At 36.4% G+C, this 18,444-nt stretch overlaps 2 protein-coding genes across 3 annotated transcripts; one reads left to right on the top strand and one right to left on the bottom strand.

The window, feature by feature from the left end:
- Positions 1-929: 929 nt before the first annotated feature.
- LOC117332731 (potassium voltage-gated channel protein Shaw-like) lies at positions 930-15,082 on the top strand. 2 transcript variants are annotated; one of them, XM_033891752.1, is made up of 3 exons: positions 930-1,052; positions 12,079-12,572; positions 13,034-15,082. In XM_033891752.1, exons 2-3 carry the CDS (start codon positions 12,114-12,116, stop codon positions 13,865-13,867), a joined length of 1,293 nt encoding a protein of 430 aa, XP_033747643.1. In that variant the 5' UTR covers positions 930-1,052; positions 12,079-12,113; the 3' UTR covers positions 13,868-15,082. The 2 variants fall into 2 exon arrangements, with proteins under 2 accessions (XP_033747643.1, XP_033747644.1); XM_033891753.1 differs by lacking the exon at positions 930-1,052 and adding an exon at positions 2,832-3,024.
- Positions 15,083-16,616: 1,534 nt separating this feature from the next.
- On the bottom strand, positions 16,617-17,855 carry LOC117332194. Its single transcript, XM_033891078.1, has one exon. It carries the CDS (start codon positions 17,853-17,855, stop codon positions 16,617-16,619), a length of 1,239 nt encoding a protein of 412 aa, XP_033746969.1.
- Positions 17,856-18,444: the final 589 nt, after the last annotated feature.

The following is an 18,444-nucleotide window of genomic DNA, read 5'->3' as shown; positions in this document are numbered from 1 at the left end:
ACATGAAGACAACCCTGATGATGTTTGTTATTATCTGCCTACGTTAAACGTCATAGCTGATACTGTACAATACACTAGGACAGGTGTATAATAAACCCCAGTCTTTAGATATCGGTTTCAGATTACCAACCCTAATCCATGGTATGTAGTGGCCGTGGATTTAGAATTGATCAAATCCCAGCGTGGACAGCCATACAAGAATCATATAAAAAAAAACCTACCCATTGTGCGTGTGATATCAATACGAGAAAGCCATGCATTTGTGTTTCTGAAAGAAACAGACGTATAATTATGGGTATATGTGAATCATGGCCGCTTATAGCAATTTCGACGTATTCTATAAAGAACGCAGTGGCCATATATTTTTTTCAGTCCCTCTTTACGTGCCTCTATATAGTGGACCAATCTTGTTGCATCATGTAGCCAAATCTAGAGTTAATCTTATAAGACATACAACAGATCTTCATAGCCTAATCGCATCAAGATAGTAAAAGTAACATCTGTTTTTATACAAGTTTAAGGTACCCTATCTTAGACAACGTACATTCTCTGTAAAATTTGATCGCCCACCATGATTTTCATGAACAATTATTGTCATAACATCGTTCCGGACGTATCTCTTGGATCACAGGGGCATGGAAATCTGTTAGAGACAAGTATTATTTGGGGGTAAAGAGAAAAGGATTTCAAACATTTTAAGGAATCAGATAAGCATTTCGTTAAAGTGACACTTATATGGTCCATATTTATAAACGTCAAAGCAGGGTGTCATTTTTACCGAATACTTATCTGACCCCCTGAACCGTCTAAAATATTTTTATACACCTAGACCGTAACGAATTGTCAAGTCCCTGTGACGATGAGCATATTCACCGGAAATCCTGTCACAGGACTCAAGATCGCATGTGATGTAAGTGGGCAACGCTTGATGAACTAACAACGATTTTTATCTTATTTTACTAAAACACTGGAAAACCTAACGGTGCCACGAGAGTTTGGAACACAAAGTTCAATGACCTTTGAGCTTTAAATAGACACGAGTGCCCAGAAAGGTAGGTATGCCGAATATATTTTGATCCATATACAATGTACACAGAATATCCAATTGTCTTAAAGAATGTTAGTTATATTTCATTTAAACAGTGTTTAATTATCAAATACATAACTCATGATACTGGTTTCAGGACACCCTTGTTGACGTCTGACAAAAGAAATATAATGATATGATACGTTGTTAAGGTACATTCACGTACCAAACACAATAACGTCAACACTTGTTATTGTTCCTCTGTATTTAATGCATTGTTATCTTTTGTTTGTTTGTTACCTTTTGTTTGTTTGTTACCTTTTGTTTGTTTGTTTGTTACCTTTGTTTATTTGTTATCTTTTGTTTGTTACCTTTTGTTTGTTTGTTACCTTTTGTTTTTGTTACCTTTTGTTTGTTTGTTTGTTACCTTTTGTTTGTTACCTTTTGTTTATTTGTTATCTTTTGTTTGTTACCTTTTGTTTGTTATCTTTTGTTTGTTACCTTTTGTTTTTGTTACCATTTGTTTTTGTTACCTTTTGTTTGTTTGTTCGTTACCTTTTGTTTGTTACCTATTGTCCTACACCTTGACCTTTGCCATTTTACGGTAACAAAATATCTTTTACAGAAACCCAAATGAAAGATGATGAGATATTTTATCTATTTCCCAAAGAAATTGTTTATCGTTTGTTTACCATAAATACACAATGTAGCTGACTAATGATTTTGGTGACAATATTGTATTTGATATTACAACATTGAGAGAGCCTCTAATGGTTTCCTGTTGAGTGTTATGAATATTTTATGTGTCTGACTATCGATATTTGCTCAGGTTCGTTAAACATATCCAATATGATGATATCCTACGAGAAATTATTATCTTTTTATCTTTTTTGTATATAATGTTTTTTAAAGATAAAAAAAAAATTAAAAAAAAGATGCGTATGCATAAAAGCTCGGGAATCCGTAGCATAACGAATGCTTAGGTGCAAGTTTGCGTGTAATAGATGAAATTCATTTTTTCACGCCATCTTCTTTCTGCGCGTTTGCCTTCGACATCGGACCGGTGTCAATGTCACAGAAAATTCTGAAACATTTAAATACATTTCTACTTGTGACACTCACAGATCTTCCATAGGTACACGTGTTTTAATTGTTTTAACAAACAGACGGGTACAACTAACCTGAACTTGGAAGAAAGAAAACTGGATGAAATGGTGTAACCTCGTATCGTCTTACCCATAGTAGAGCTTCGGGATGGCTAATTTGCTACAGAGCCTATGTATGTAATTAATTGCCTTTCGTAACACAACTGTCTAAATGGAGGAAATTACGGTTTCAGTCAAAGTCCGCAACATAATGTACATGTCCAGCAGCCTTGGTCGATAGTAGTAATGTACCGGCTATTACGCTGACGCGAGCACTGAATATATTAAATCAAATAATTGGCAAGGGACTGCGGCCTATGTATCTATTTCTTATATATATATATATATACCTAGAGACGTGCCAGCATACAGACATTCCACCGTAAATATTAAATCTACTCGAGCAGAAATGCAATATATATATATACGTTTTTTGTAATATCGGAGTTGGCATGCGTGAAAAATATATGTATGAAGCGCAGACTGGATTTTTTGCACTCGAATGACCCGCCTTGTCTCAGATTTGTCTTGCACAGTCCGATGGAATCGCGTTCGGTCTTGTATATATATATATATAGGTACGTATAGTTGCATTGTGGTAGGATTGATCAATTGTGTGTGATACAAGTCATTCTCGATAGAGTGTGTGTACAAGTAGACATCGCTCGGACACGCTAGCTTTGTATTCGTAATGGGCGTTGTACATCTGGTAAATTGACTACCCAAGGGGATTTGCATACCACATGTGGGATTGTTACTGGTGTCAGTGCATTGAGACAGTGGCTCGCGGTGTTACTGGGATGGAGATATATGCTAACACTACCAGTTGATAGGATTGTTCTGCACTATAAGGTGAGCGAATACACATACAGTGTCAGGTTAGACCGAGTTTCCCCTGTCCTCAATGCCGCGTTATTATTTCTACTAATATAATAACTTATCTATCAGTTTAATGTCTAAAATGTGGTGTTTTGAGGAGGGAGATTCGCGGCGTGATTGATGTAGCGGCGTACAGAGATGCGCCTAGAATAACATGAATTGTTGATACAAGAACGTGATGCATTTAGCAGTAGATCCAGACTTGGGAGATCGAGTTCCTCTGTTAAAACAGACAGGTATATTTATCAGTTTGGAGAGCTGAGCAGTGATAACGCGCTTCACCACAGGGACTTGACATACATTTCAAACAGAGAATCCTCGGGATATGTATAGTTTTATACCGTGGGTTGGTGATTCGTATCAAGTCCCTGTGAGCCCCATCTGTTATCTGTTCGCGCGTATTTCCACTGGGAGAAAGATATGCTGAAAGTTTTACATTGGATACGAGGTTTTGTTAACACTTAAAATGCTATTACTTTTAGGTTTCAGCTTGGCTAAGCCGCTTTGTTTATTGAGGATAAAACTAAACTTCACATATTCTGATGATATTCACCTGTACATACAAAAGAGTTCGTGTCGATAATATATATTTTAAAGAAATATTAGATTGAAACGAAAAAAAAAATCACATGTCTGGTGGTCAGTGAAATTATAAACACTTTTCATTCTCAATGTGCATTTCGGTTTCAACCAACTTGGGTTACGCGATTTCTATATGTTAAATGACACGCTGTTCCAAATTGCAAGGAAGTATAAACACAATGTTCTTATCTTTGGCAAAAAGCCGGCAGATTTTCACGAAACTGGAACAGAGCGCCATTACCAAAGGTTGCTTGCTGTCGCCGCTAGAGTACGAACGCCATTTGATTAATCGCTAATTGTTAATTGGTCTAATATTGCGGGAGACATTTCTAGATTTCTGCTAATTAAATTGTCCGTAAAATTACCTCGATTAAACTACTTCTAATTAAAGATTAGCCTCCACATGTAAACTTAAACTTTTGATGTTGTAATTTCATAAAATCTTTGTTGAAACAATTATCTGCTAATTAACGATATCCATGTTAACAATTAAAGTGATAAATCCACAATTTATGGAATTTGATTCTCACCAAAAACTTTTATTTTTAATGAATACTGATGTCCTACAATGTTCTTTATCTGGTGTTTTATATAAAATGTACAGGAGACGGCAATGTTTTTAATAATATTTTTCTTTTATTAGAAATTTGGTCGGTTTTCCAGAAAATTTATGTCATATTATAATGTGGCAGTACAACTGTACAATAATGTATAATATATAAGGTAAAATGTATTTCGAAAAAAAAATATTATTCTTTTGCCATGTCATATCTGGGCGTAATGAGTTTCAAATTATATAAACATTAATTGTTACATTAATACTAGAATTCATTCAATGTTCTTCAATCTTAGGCTGAATAGATGAATATTTAAATAAGATTTATTGTATATTACCTGCAACTACGAGTATAATACTACATGCATATGCAATTAGAAGCATCGTATACTCATTATTGTTACTTTTTTTTTTTTAAATAATGGAAAATTCTATTATAGAATGATGTGATATAGTGTCTCATAGGTCGAAGTCGGCCGAGTGTTTTAATGATATTGTGTAAACTGTGTTTTAAATTGTATTGAAACATGCGACACTTAAATAAACAATTTACTTACTTACAATTACTTTAAAGATATGGGATTAATTTGATTATGTATTGTGATTAGCTTATTGGTTAACACATTTCAGTTGTTCCCGAGACAGATTGGGTTACCGAGGGAGATTATAACACCTGTTAAGTACAGCGACATTTAATTAATATTTATACTTTAAACAAACTAACTTAATTTTTCAATACAATTTCGACCAGTTTTCATTCATGCCTAGGCCTGTCGCTATACAACAATCAAGCAATTCGAATTAATCCCACTTGCTTTCGTCTTTTAATGCGAAAATTTACTTATATCGTATTTTTTGCAACACATTGACACGCACATAGATTGAGAAACTGTCCCCTAAATATTGAACAAAAATGTCATAATTAACCGATATCACAAAAATAAACAATTCTTTATTTCTTATATTATCTGCAATATATGAATTGATTTACTTTAATGATATTCATATTTTCTTCAGACAAACGAAATACAGTAGGCCTGATGCCGGTTTGTAATCGGGTACAATCTAACAAAACATCGTCCAACCAATTATATCCGGAATTCGACTGGTCATTTCGATCAACTTCTCCAACCGAACCCTCTGTAAACCGAACAAATATCCATGTCCCATGCATGTTCGGTATATATAGATGTTTCACTGTATGTAATAATCGGAAAATGATTTCAAAAGTGGCCCATTGTTAATAGTACGTGTTGGCTACAATTATATAAAGGGATTTTCAAAAATATACAATATCTGATTTACCGAGAAGCACAGGGTCATGCTATTTGGCAAGTATCATGATGCGACGAATGACCTTGTCTGATTTAACTACCTGTGTCAAATGTTAACGGTTTAAATTAAAGTCGTGATATTTATTATATTTGACTAGTTATGAAGTAATAAGGCTACTGGTTTATTCAACTGAATGACCTTGCCTCATGCTAAAATCTTCAAGAACTTACATGACCTGGTTTTTATACTCATAGAGGATTCAGAGTCATTATTATTTTCCAGTATAATTTGGTATCATCACAGGCGTCTGAATCTGGTTATAGGATCAACAGAAACAAGAAATATCTCTAAAAAAGATAAACGGCATAGTTTTAATGCTGATAGTTATAATGTAAAATTACTGGTGAAATAAATCAACGAACTAATGGGTATCAGCACGGCTAATACAATTATATCATTTTGAACTATTTTTTGGTGATAATAAAACTGCATTTGAATCAGTAATATAATTTTATCAATGTGTCATTTGAAAATATACATCCACTTATTTAGCTTGCATTCAATCCTAACTTTGTTTCGTTTTTAACTGCATATCTGCATTTTGCATTTACCGCTACATTGACCAATCACAACTTGACCAGTAACGTTACCTGTCGCGTCATATCCGGGGCCAAAAGAATATTATACGGCTATGCCGAAAAATATTAGCCCCTACTCTCACTAGAACAACAGTAGTTTTGCCCTATTAATACTAACCCGATGCAGTCGCCTGTGGTACCATACACGATTCTACCAATCACTGGCGTCGACTCATTTAAAAGGGATAGTCCACACAAGATGGAAAAGGTCTTGTTGATCTGTACCGTTTAGGAACTCGTGACATTTTAAGCTATTTTCAGCATCTAATCATCTTTCCTATGATCAATTTAATTTGGACACGCGAAATTGATGGGATACCCCAGTCAATGTAAAACGAGGCCGTCTAAATATAGCGCATCGGGGAATCTGGAATTGGAAGCTCACTGAATCGTAGTTAATGCTAAATACTCGGTACCCATAATTTTTGTAGGGATTGCAATTTTAATTGCTTCGTTATAGGCTTATTTCCTGCCAATTTAGTATAGGCCTACTAAGATTTCATACAGTTCGGCTAATACAAAGCAAGCTGTTAGGACGAAATCAGGACGTTTGTAAAGAGGCCTAATGGACATGTATCGTTCACCTGCTTCAACTGAAAATTTGAAGTGGATCTATGTCATTTATGCAGATGCTACGCTGATTACCAATATATTCCAATGCAATAGAAGACTACCTCTTATTCATATAAATCAATTGTGTAACCCCTCATTCCAGCATACTGAAGGCCTAAACTCGGTTATCAGGGTCTCGTGGTAGTTGGGAAGTCTTTCTTTAGAATAAACTAACACATTCGACCCGAAAATCTTGAAAATAAGTCAAGGTTATACCACAGCCCCAATAAACAAAAGTGTGTATTTTTAATGATTTTAAGTTATTGACTCATGTGACCTTGAATGTAGGTCATGGTCATTCATCTGAACAAACTTTTTAGGCCTTTAAACCAGCACACTATAGACCAGCTGGTCGCTTGGCCTCTTGGTTATCGAGAAGAAGTTATTTAAATATTTTATTATATTTAACTACTGTGACATTGAATGTAGGCCAAGGTAATCCATTTCAACAAATTTTGTTGCTCTTCACCCCAATATGCTGCCGAATATCGATTTTCTGTGCTTATTGAGTAGTTGTTTGAAGGGAAAAGTTTACGCCGGACGGACGACGGACGCCGAACCGCGTACGGGCGGGTGAACTGATAATTTACACAAATTAAATAGCATATGTCTGTTTACATGTGAAGCTGGCGCATACGAATTCCATCAGAAACACAGAAGAATAAAGGCCCCCTGTTTTCTATGAATTTGACCTTATCGATCATCACTCAGCTAAATGCATTACAGGTGAGCGATACAGGCCCGATGGGCCCCGTGTTCTATATTTAATCCGAGGAGAGTTGCAGAGCAATCATTTCTAGACACAACCAGTACATCAATATTGACAAATGGAAAGGATAACCGTTGATCATGTCCTATACTGACGCCAAAACATTGTGGTGTGTGTGGCGAGTCCGAACGTTATGATGCTCACAACGAAATCAATTTTCGGAATTAGCTCTTATCTGAGAGAAAAATCTTTCTTGTTTCAAGAATCTACAGAGCAAATAATCCATACAGTGTACAGTGACGTTGCATAAAATCGTGTTTCGCGTGCACTTTTACTGTGACCAATACTATAGTGTGTTTGAACTTGGCGCATGAAAGAGAATGGTGGAAACATAATGTATTTGCTTAGCTGCACGACGACAATGGATACTGGTGCGTTAGAAGCCACGAGTGCTGTAACGCGACTTTATAGATCACAGGGCCGTGTAGTTCAATGATGTTATGTTGGATGTTAGGTAATGTTATCCAGTATGTGTTTTGTATAATCATTTGAGATCGCAGGTGGCAGACACTGATGGTGGAATTGAGTCTCTGAGGTTTGCCATAACCTGCATGCCAAGTTTTAATTCTTTAGAACAGTGACATGATTCAGGTAGCCCGTGTTTCCTCTGGCCCTGACACCATGTCTGGTGTAGGTCCCCTATAGTCATGGTGTCAGGGCCAGAGGAAAGTCTGACTAGATTCAGGAAAAGCACGGTTGCTTGGCGGTCTTTGAAATGTAATATTAAATAATGAGCATCAAGCTCCCCACCAGATGTTGACATCTCTCCGGACCAATTCTCTGTGCTTTCCAAGCCCCTCCTAGTTATCATGATTGTTAAACCTTTAACAGCATTGATGAGTCTTAGAAGATTGAAACAGTTGTACATTGTATTTAACAGTTTATTTACTGATTTTTGTTTTTTTCTTTACGGCATCCCAATCTAGATTTTATTGAAAGGTGCTTATATATTGCGCCTTTTGTACAATTCAGCCTTATTGAATATATGGGCGAGGTCGCTAGGGGATCATCTTCGCTAGCCAAGGCTTCTGATTACGTTACACTCCACGAACCCTTGGCGGATATAGTCGTGTTCAAACCGTCGCGCCCTGGAATCCCAGCGCACCCAATCAAATCGCGTTTTACATTCTGGCTTGGTTTCGCAGTAAACAAAAAATGCGGCACCCAGTACAGAGCTACATTGCCGACTATGTCATGGCATTTTACCTAAATACAAAAATCACAATCTTTGGGGGAACATTCGCAGTGTTTGATCAATTCATATAAGTCATTGATCACATATCTCATCGAAATGACACCAAACCTCGATGTGTGTTTGTAAACATCACCGATGAAGTAAATCGGTAACGCTTGTTTTGATTGGTCGAAAATTTCATGCGTGAAGGGTGGTAATTTCGAATCACCGCTAGAGGGCCAGAACTGACGCCTATATCTGCCAAGGGTTCGTGGAGTGTAACGTAATCAGAAGCCTTGGCTAGCGAAGATGCTAGGGGATATGATCCAATTTAGAAACCCGCGGCAGATTCCGGTTCCTATGTGCGGTACCGAAATCAGCTGAGATCAGCCAAATGTTTTGTCCCACTCGTCACATCTCGGCAGATTCCGTACCAACATCAAACGTATTGACAAAGGTTACCGGAAGCAGACGAGGTACGCCGAGTGACCTGACGTACCTGTCAGTGCTGTGCAGGTTCTCGAGTGGCTGGCTTGATATTCGTCTCAAAAATTTGAATTTAGATTTTCTATCGCAGTTAAATCATGGTAGTTTTTAGAGATGCTATATCTCTGACAAAGAGTAGCCATAATCGATTGAAAACAATGATAGCCTGTTATACTGTGAAAACAATGATAGCCTGTTATATTGTGAAAACAATGATAGCCTGTTATATTGTGAAAACAATGATAGCCTGTTATACTGTGAAAACAATGATAGCCTGTTATAGTGTGAAAACAATGTTAGCCTGTTATAGTGTGAAAACAATGATAGCCTGTTATACTGTTAAAACAATAATAGCCTGTTATACTGTGAAAACAATAATAGCCTGTTATACTGTGAAAACAATGATAGCCTGTTATACTGTTAAAACAATAATAGCCTGTTATACTGTGAAAACAATAATAGCCTGTTATACTGTGAAAACAATGATAGCCTGGTATACTATGAAAACAATGATAGCCTGTTATACTGTGAAAACAATGATATCATGTTATACTGTGAAAACAATGATAGCCTGTTATACTGTGAAAACAATGATAGCCTGTTATACTGTGAAAACAATGATAGCCTGGTATACTGTGAAAACAATAATAGCCTATTATACTGTGAAAACAATAATAGCCTGTTATACTGTGAAAACAATAATAGCCTGTTATACTGTGAAAACAATAATAGCCTGTTATACTGTGAAAACAATGATAGCCTGTTATACTGTGAAAACAATGATAGCCTGGTATACTGTAAAAACAATGATAGCCTGTTATACTGTGAAAACAATGATAGCCTGTTATACTGTGAAAACAATGATAGCCTGGTATACTGTGAAAACAATAATAGCCTGTTATACTGTGAAAACAATGATAGCCTGTTATACTGTGAAAACAATGATAGCCTGGTATACTGTAAAAACAATGATAGCCTGTTATACTGTGAAAACAATGATAGCCTGTTATACTGTGAAAACAATGATAGCCTGGTATACTGTGAAAACAATGATATCATGTTATACTGTGAAAACAATGATAGCCTGTTATACTGTGAAAACAATGATAGCCTGTTATACTGTGAAAACAATAATAGCCTGTTATACTGTGAAAACAATGATAGCCTGTTATACTGCGAAAACAATGATAGCCTGGTATACTGTAAAAACAATGATAGCCTGTTATACTGTGAAAACAATGATAGCCTGTTATACCGTTAAAACAATGATAGCCTGTTATACCGTTAAAACAGTGATAACATGTTATACTGTGAAAACAATGATAGCCTATTATACCGTTAAAACAGTGATAACATGTTATACTGTGAAAACAATGATAGCCTGTTTTACTGTGAAAACAATGATATCATGTTATACTGTGAAAACAATGATAGCCTGTTATACTGTGAAAACAATGATAGCCTGTTATACTGTGAAAACAATGATAGCTCGTTATACTGTGAAAACAATGATAGCCTGCCATACTATGAAAACAATGATAGCCTGTTATACTGTGAAAACAATGATAGCCTGTTATACTGTGAAAACAATGATAGCCTGTTATACTGTGAAAACAATGATAGCCTATTATACTATGAAAACAATGATAGCCTGTTGTACTGTGAAAACAATGATAGCTCGTTATACTGTGAAAACAATGATAGCCTGTTATACTGTGAAAACAATGATAGCCTGTTGTACTGTGAAAACAATGATAGCCTGTTATACTGTGAAAACAATAATAGCCTGTTATACTGTGAAAACAATGATAGCCTGTTATACTGTGAAAACAATGATAGCCTGTTATACTGTGAAAACAATGATAGCCTGTTATACTGTGAAAACAATGATAGCCTGCCATACTATGAAAACAATGATAGCCTGTTATACTGTGAAAACAATGATAGCCTGTTATACTGTGAAAACAATGATAGCCTGTTATACTGTAAAAACAATAATAGTCTATTATACCGTTAAAACAATGATAGCCTGTTATACTGTGAAAACAATGATAGCCTGTTATACTGTGAAAACAATAATAGCCTGTTGTACTGTTAATTGTGTACAATGCTTATTATATTCTACGCTATCAACACTCTTTAAAAAATTCGAATATTTATTACATTAAAGTGGATAAATAAACTTGTAACGCCTCAATATGTAACATTTGGTGTCAGAAGCTACAATTTAAAACATGGTATCATCATTAATATGTCATTTGATGGTGTTGATTATTAGATATATTTCTATACCATTTAGGTAAGTTTATGCATTTTTGTGACAAGCACCGTCCATACACTTTCGACATTCAATGATCTATCCAGTTGTACTACCAATAATTTGCGCCTACCAACAAATTATTTATATTTCGTCATTTTAATTTATCTTTATCAGTACCCCTACCAATAATGTTTTCTTTATATTTTGTTTCATATTTAAGTATTTTTATTTATTTGTATCGGTTCCATAGACTGTATATATCCTTGTAAGAGATAAGTTTTTTATTTGCCTTTTCCAAAGCTACTATACTATTGCATACCCTAAAATAATACATTGTATATAACAACATTTGCTTTCTGTCTGTCTGGTTACCTTCGTGTGAAAAACAATTTGGAAAGTAGTTTCCGTGTAACCTAGGATACGCTGTGTAATTAGCTGAACTTATCTATTTATAAATGGTAGTAAAACGTCCATAGATAAATTTTCATTTTAAGCCTGTGTTCCGGAAACTGTTCCCCAGTAATGATGTTGTACGTAAATGTTTAGATACATGTAACATGATTATCCAGTTTGTAGCAGAGGAAGTGTGCGGTCCTGGAGTTCATAAAATAACTTAGGAAGCTAATTCAATCTAATATATTGCAAGTTCAACGTTTTTGTTTATTTCTTTTTCAGACCAGACGTAGAACTGATGTTCTAGCCAAGACACCATGACTGGGAAAGTCTATTTCGACGTAGGCGGCACGCGATTTACGACCACGTGGGACACACTGCAAAAGATCCCGGGTTCGAAACTCGATAAATTGTATGAACGTCATGAGAAACAGACGAAATCATCTGGAAAGGTAGAATATTTTTTTGACAGAAATCCGGCGGTGTTTGGGTGCGTTCTAGACTATCACCGTACAGGAGATTTGCATCTTCCGGATAATGTCTGCGCAAGTCAAATCCGCCAAGAATTGGAATTCTGGGATATCTCTCCTTATGATGTATCTAGTTGTTGCTGGAAGATCTTGTACGGCGAGGATGGACTCAGTAAAACACTGAAAATTCTTGATAAGGAGATCCCTGTGTTCAGCACAGGGAAGAAATTTATTCAGAAAACGGAAGGACTTTCTTCATGGATTCGGGATTTAATGGAATATCCGTCATCTTCCATGTTGGCAAAGGTATTAATATGCCAAAATAGGCTTCACGACACGACATTCAAAATATATGCGTTTCTATTATGACGTTTTATTCTATTTCTATATCTAAATATACAATCTAAAACAACAACAACAATAACAACAGAAAAAAGCCGAAACATATTGCAGACTATAGTATAATGAAAAAGTTGTATCTGTTTGTTTGTTGTTGTTTTTTTTTGTTTTTTTGTTTGTTTGTTTGTTGTTGTTTTTTGTTTTTTTTCGTTTTTGCGTTATCGTATTTGGTGTTAATTGGACCCAAATATTGAAACAAACCCATCAACCATCATTACAACCATGGAGAGATATTCTGTATAAAACATATATTCATTTAACTGTACAAAAATAAAATATTTAATGTTATGAATTCAAATACGTTTCACTTGACTGTGTAGCATTTTAATGTCATTGATATAATATTAAGTACATTTTTCTATTTATAGGTGTACGCAGTGTTCTACCTAACAATGGTCGTGTTCTCCGTCATCTGTGACGCCCTGATCAGATCACAAGATTATAATACACCACAACAAAACGTCAGCATTTCCGGTTCCAGTTCAGCCAATCACCTAATGCCCTCCCTGTCCAACATCCCGTGCGCTGGTCTCGTGATAGAAATCCTGACAAATATTGTGTTCACTGTTGATGTAGCTGTACGGTTCGCGGTGTCCCTATCGAAGATTAATTTTCTAAAGAGTTTAATCAACATTATGGACATGCTGGCCCTGATAGGCTTTTGGGTTCTCGTATTTACGGCAATTTTCTCGCCGTTTATTACTCCCGGAAGTGAAATAAATGCCCTCATGGTGGGCAATATCTTGATGACCTTGAGGTTTGTGAGACTTTACCGACTGGCTAAAGTCAATAGAGGGCTTATGTTGGTACTTTTAGCCTTAGACAACAGCAAAACGACAATTTTATTGCTGTTTGCTATCATGATTATCAATTCGTGCATATTTGGAGGAATTATCTACTGCCTGGAAGACATCAATTTCACAAATGTGTTCCGAGCCTTCTACTGGGCCATCATCACAATGACGACGGTTGGTTATGGCGATATTTACCCCAGCAGTGTAGCGGGACGCGTCATTGCTTGTGTGTGCGCCATGACAGGACTGTTCTTGATTGCCATGCCAATTGGAATAATTTCTAAAAACTATACTTATTTATATACCAGATTGAACCATAGGGAACACCACTGTGAAGAAAAACGCAAATGCAAGAAATCAATCAAATTCAACACTTTGACAAATGGCGACATAAGTTCATTGAGTTAAATCAACCTCGAAAACACAACTCTGTAAAGAAAATGCTGTATCACGGAATTTGGAAAAGCAAATATTGATGTACGAAATGCCAGGATATTTTTTTCTTTCGTGACCGACTGGATCGTTACCCAAGAACAATGTCTATCCAGGGTTGTTGTTTCTGCACTTTTGTGAGTGTTAGGAACAAAATCTGAGTAGAGGATAACCGAAGAAGTGATTGGAGATCTTGAATTAGACGTATAGTTTGTCGCGCATGTGTAGTGAATATTATCAAGTGTTTTATAGATATGGATCATCCAAGCACCTTATGGATTATATCTTTCATTTTCACTGATGAAATTATATTTACAGAAATATGAGGTACATAGAAAAACCTACATGCTACATATGTAATAATAATGTTATTGTCAAGTTTGGGCACTGAACCGAAGAAACCACTTATTGTTTTACTAAATCCACAATCATGTAATGTATATAAAAATACTTATAAACAAGACTGTGGAAAAATCATATAAGCAGCTTTTTTCTTTCTCTGTGTATCTAAATGAAACCAAGAGACTGTTGTAGGAAATTAATTTAATGCAACTTTTAATGATTGTATTTTAAAGGTCGGAAAGATAAATGTTTGTGATCAGATGTCACACAATCTACAAGGTGTATATATTTACTATGAATTTGCTGTCCACTGGTTGGCCTTTTTTTTATCGGACGTTGTTATGCCAAATGATTGAGTCACAGGGCTTCTTACAAAATTAACTCGCCATGTGAAACCTCTAACAATGAAATACTGTAAACATACTTATTTTATCGAGCTCAAATTTTAGCGTTAAAGCTAATTAAAACGGTTTAGCGGAATGATAAATTACCTTACCGCACAGGCAATACTTACCATTTAAAAACATTGTAGATAAACTATCAATACAAATTTAGTGAAATTCTTCCAACCCGAAAACCGCATAAATAAGATCACCACTTAAATATGTATGTTTACAATAAACTGTTATGTATATATTTTTGTCTTTGCTCTGTGATAGCTTACTAACATCATCCTAGGCCCCAGGTGAAAATTATTATTGACCAGGGGCCGAGGATGAATAACATGTGCCCTTAAATTGTCGTGGTATTATATATAAAAGTTTATTATGGTTGAAATCGTTATCATCTCGCGATGTATTATTTGCATATTGAAGTATGTATGTTAATAAAGTAATTATATTTGCAGTATATACGTTTTGTTTTGTTTTGTTAGATATTTACAGCAGTGAGAAATGAAACGTTTGCTACATTGTTGAATTCTTTTTCAACTTGGGGATAAACTCAGGAAAGATAAACGGTATCAAAATGTTTTCTGGTATTTTCTTAAACTGATAAAGTGTCACCATGGACCCTTTGTCATAAACCTTTACACCATGAAGTCACGATACATGGGCGATGGTACGGATATAAAGGCGATCTGTTGAGGGATTTATACGGTGTCTTGTGTATGTGTGACCCTTCAACTTTGACCTAAAAAATAAACAGATTAAGAAGTTGATATCATGATACTTGGATGTAAATATGAACATTTTTGGATTCCTAGGAGGTCTTGCATTAAAAAGTGGTCTTGACCTTTAACCCTTTACCGTTGTCAAAAGCACTTCATATTATTATGATATAGTGTAAGTTTGACAGACATCCGCTAGTGGATGTCTGGTACAAACCTACATGCAAAAGTGATCTTGTTTTATTTTTTACCCTTTAACATTGTCCGACGAGGGATTCACAATATATCTTTTTAAAAATCCTACATACTAAAAGTGGATATCTTTTAACTTTGACAGATAGATGTTCACCTATGACCACTGAAATCTCAGGTGTAGAACTTACTTACAAAATAATAATAAACAGTAGTCTTTTTGGAATTAAGGTTTATTGAATTCATTGTTGAATGGAAAAAGTATATTCAAATTAGAATTGCAAGAATGATAGTGTTTACAATCACATGTAGGATTCCCTATGCATTTATGGTAGATTGTGGTTGGCAAAGTTGTTATCAGACTTGCATGTTATCAGGGCGATAGAGGGTTGCATCTCCGAAGGGACGTTACACATTTTGGAGCGCAGACCACTTGGGTTTTCTGTGGGGAGTTCAGTTTCCAAGCACATTACGGTCCCCTACGCGCTTCCATGCTGTCCACCAAGATTAGTTGAAAATAAATAGATAAAGGCTTGTAAAACAAATACGATTTGATAAAATGTCTGGTTGAGATGCTTATTAGTATTCAGAACAAACCACGACTGTATCGCACAGACACTATGACCTGTCCTAAATCGTCTGTGTGGTTTTATCCATTCAAACGAGCTCGAACAAGTTTACAAAGTTCCGTTCGTTCAGCGATTCAGTTGTTATCGCTATTTTATTACCCCAAACAGAAATCGCTCGCGGTCGTTTGATGCGGTCCAATGACGTCAGCAGTTCCCCGACGTTGGTCCCATTCTGCGACATCTGTATGACGTTGTTTGAATTCCACCCGCAAATATACACGTTGCCCTCCCTATCCACGTCTACTCCTTTCGCACCCTTCAAGGCACCAACGTCCATCACTGCGCTGTGGGTTTTATCAGATACTTTGATGATGGCCACTTTCGTTTCCTATACTGGCGAAGACGAGCCCATTCTGCACATTGCTTCCGAGGTGCAAGCATCTTTGTTTAACTGAGCGCAATTTTGTTGCTACCCCTGCTTTTTCTGGTAGACGGTAAATTGATCCCATTGTACCTACAAAAAAGAGCTGTTGTATGTCACACCGAGACAGTTTTCAATAATATTTGAAATATGGATTTTCGATGAAACAGACATAGATAAATCTGGGACGTCGATAACGCTAATGGTTCGATCAGTCACAAGAATCACTGCGACAGTGCAATCGTCAACAAGACAAAGGCCACTTGGTTCATCAGACAGTTTAACATCACACTGAAATTCGCCATTTTCTGTGAAGAGTTTCACTTTTCGATTTGCATTGTCTCCTACCACGATTCGGCCTCCGGAAAGGAAAACAATTCCGAATGCGGAACATTTTTTCTTGTCTGCAGAAACTTGGATGTTAAACCTCTTCAACTCCCGTAAACTACGTTTAGACAGCGGAATACTATACTTTGTAGATGGGGGTCCTCTCTGGTGTTGGTGAACGACAATTTTCCCCATAGTGATACTGTTCATGGTATCAATGAGGTCAAATTCATGTGACAGACTAGTCGACCTTGATGTCGTTTCCAGCTCCTGTATGAATTCCTTGCAGGCATTTACCTCCCCTTGTCCTTTCGTGTACAGACACATCGTCCTCGCTGCGTCATCGTCCTCATTCGATAACGCCAGAGTGTTTTCCATAACGACCATCAGCTGTTTACATTTCTGTCTCGATTTATTCCGTTTTTCTATCTCCACTTTGAAGGACGTTATCAATTTTTCCGTGAGCTCCTTCTCTAGGGCACTGTACTGTTTTTCGATCTCTTTTCGGAGGTCAGTTAAGCTCTGCAGTGACAAATCTTTGTCACGAGTCAAAGACTGAATCTGCTTATCGACATCTTTACTCAGAATGTCCATGGCGTCTACGCAGTACCGAAGATCCTTATGAAGAGACGTGTCCCTTGTGCTTTCCCTCCGCTTAATACCGAAGTCCTCTGGCGATATTACTGGCGTACATCTGTTGTGTGCTAGGATAATGCATTTGTTACATGCAGGAAGCATGTGTTCTTCACAGTAAAACTCCATCCTCTCATTATGCATTCGGCACTCAGTCAACAGTGAATTTTGTCGGATCATAGCTGACTTGCTCGATTCCATGATATACTCACACTCTGCATGAATCGCATCATGCATGCTGACTTTGCAGATGGAGCAGAAGTAAGTGTTCATCTCCTTACACCAGAACTCTGCCGGGATATTCAGCTTGCGTTTACTCTCACAAGGTTTACAAGGAAACAAATCATTCGTCTTTTGTGGTAGCAAAGGCATTGTGACTGTCATATTCTTGGTGGAGTACTGCCCGTCCACGTTTTTGTTGTCTTCTAATGGATCAATCAGCTTGACAACCTGACGGCACAAGGGAAAGAAGACGGTGATGCCTTCCCATCAAACTTCTCGACGTAGCTTTTTAAGCATTCCTGACAAAATGAATGTTGGCAGGACAGGAACCTCGGGTGTTGCAGCTGCTGCAAGAAGATAACACACTCCAGCATCTGTGAAAGTCTGGCGCTTTCCATCGATGACTCTCCGAGCCCGCAATCTGCCATGATGAATGTCTTACCTGCATTAAAATTGACCAAAAATTAATATTTGGAGGAGGACGGACCATACGGGAATAAATAAATATATCAAATGTATTTTTTCATTTGCTATGCCAGAAAAAAAAGGTTTGACACCCAATTTTGACTTAAAAAACTCATAAGCTTTATAAACTGCCATAGAAGTGTCTTAAATTTGTTGAAATTTTGTATAAGATTTTATGAAGCTCATCTCAAACATTAAGTTTTTGCTCGCCATATCTCGTAAAAAAAAAAAAACAAAAAAAAACCTGCCAGAACCCGTTTCGTAAAATCATATA

Source organism: Pecten maximus, chromosome 8, assembly GCF_902652985.1.
Source record: "Pecten maximus chromosome 8, xPecMax1.1, whole genome shotgun sequence".
NCBI lineage: Eukaryota > Metazoa > Mollusca > Bivalvia > Pectinida > Pectinidae > Pecten > Pecten maximus.
This window is presented reverse-complemented; position numbering and strand designations above follow the sequence as displayed.

Bases quoted from the DNA above. Each gene is read 5' to 3' on its own strand.
- LOC117332731 (XM_033891752.1), top strand. From the start codon at position 12,114: ATGACTGGGAAAGTCTATTTCGACGTAGGCGGCACGCGATTTACGACC. The intron at 12,573-13,033 runs GTATTAATATGC...TTCTATTTATAG, and splicing joins CATCTTCCATGTTGGCAAAG to GTGTACGCAGTGTTCTACCT.
- LOC117332194 (XM_033891078.1), bottom strand. From the start codon at position 17,855: ATGCCTTTGCTACCACAAAAGACGAATGATTTGTTTCCTTGTAAACCT.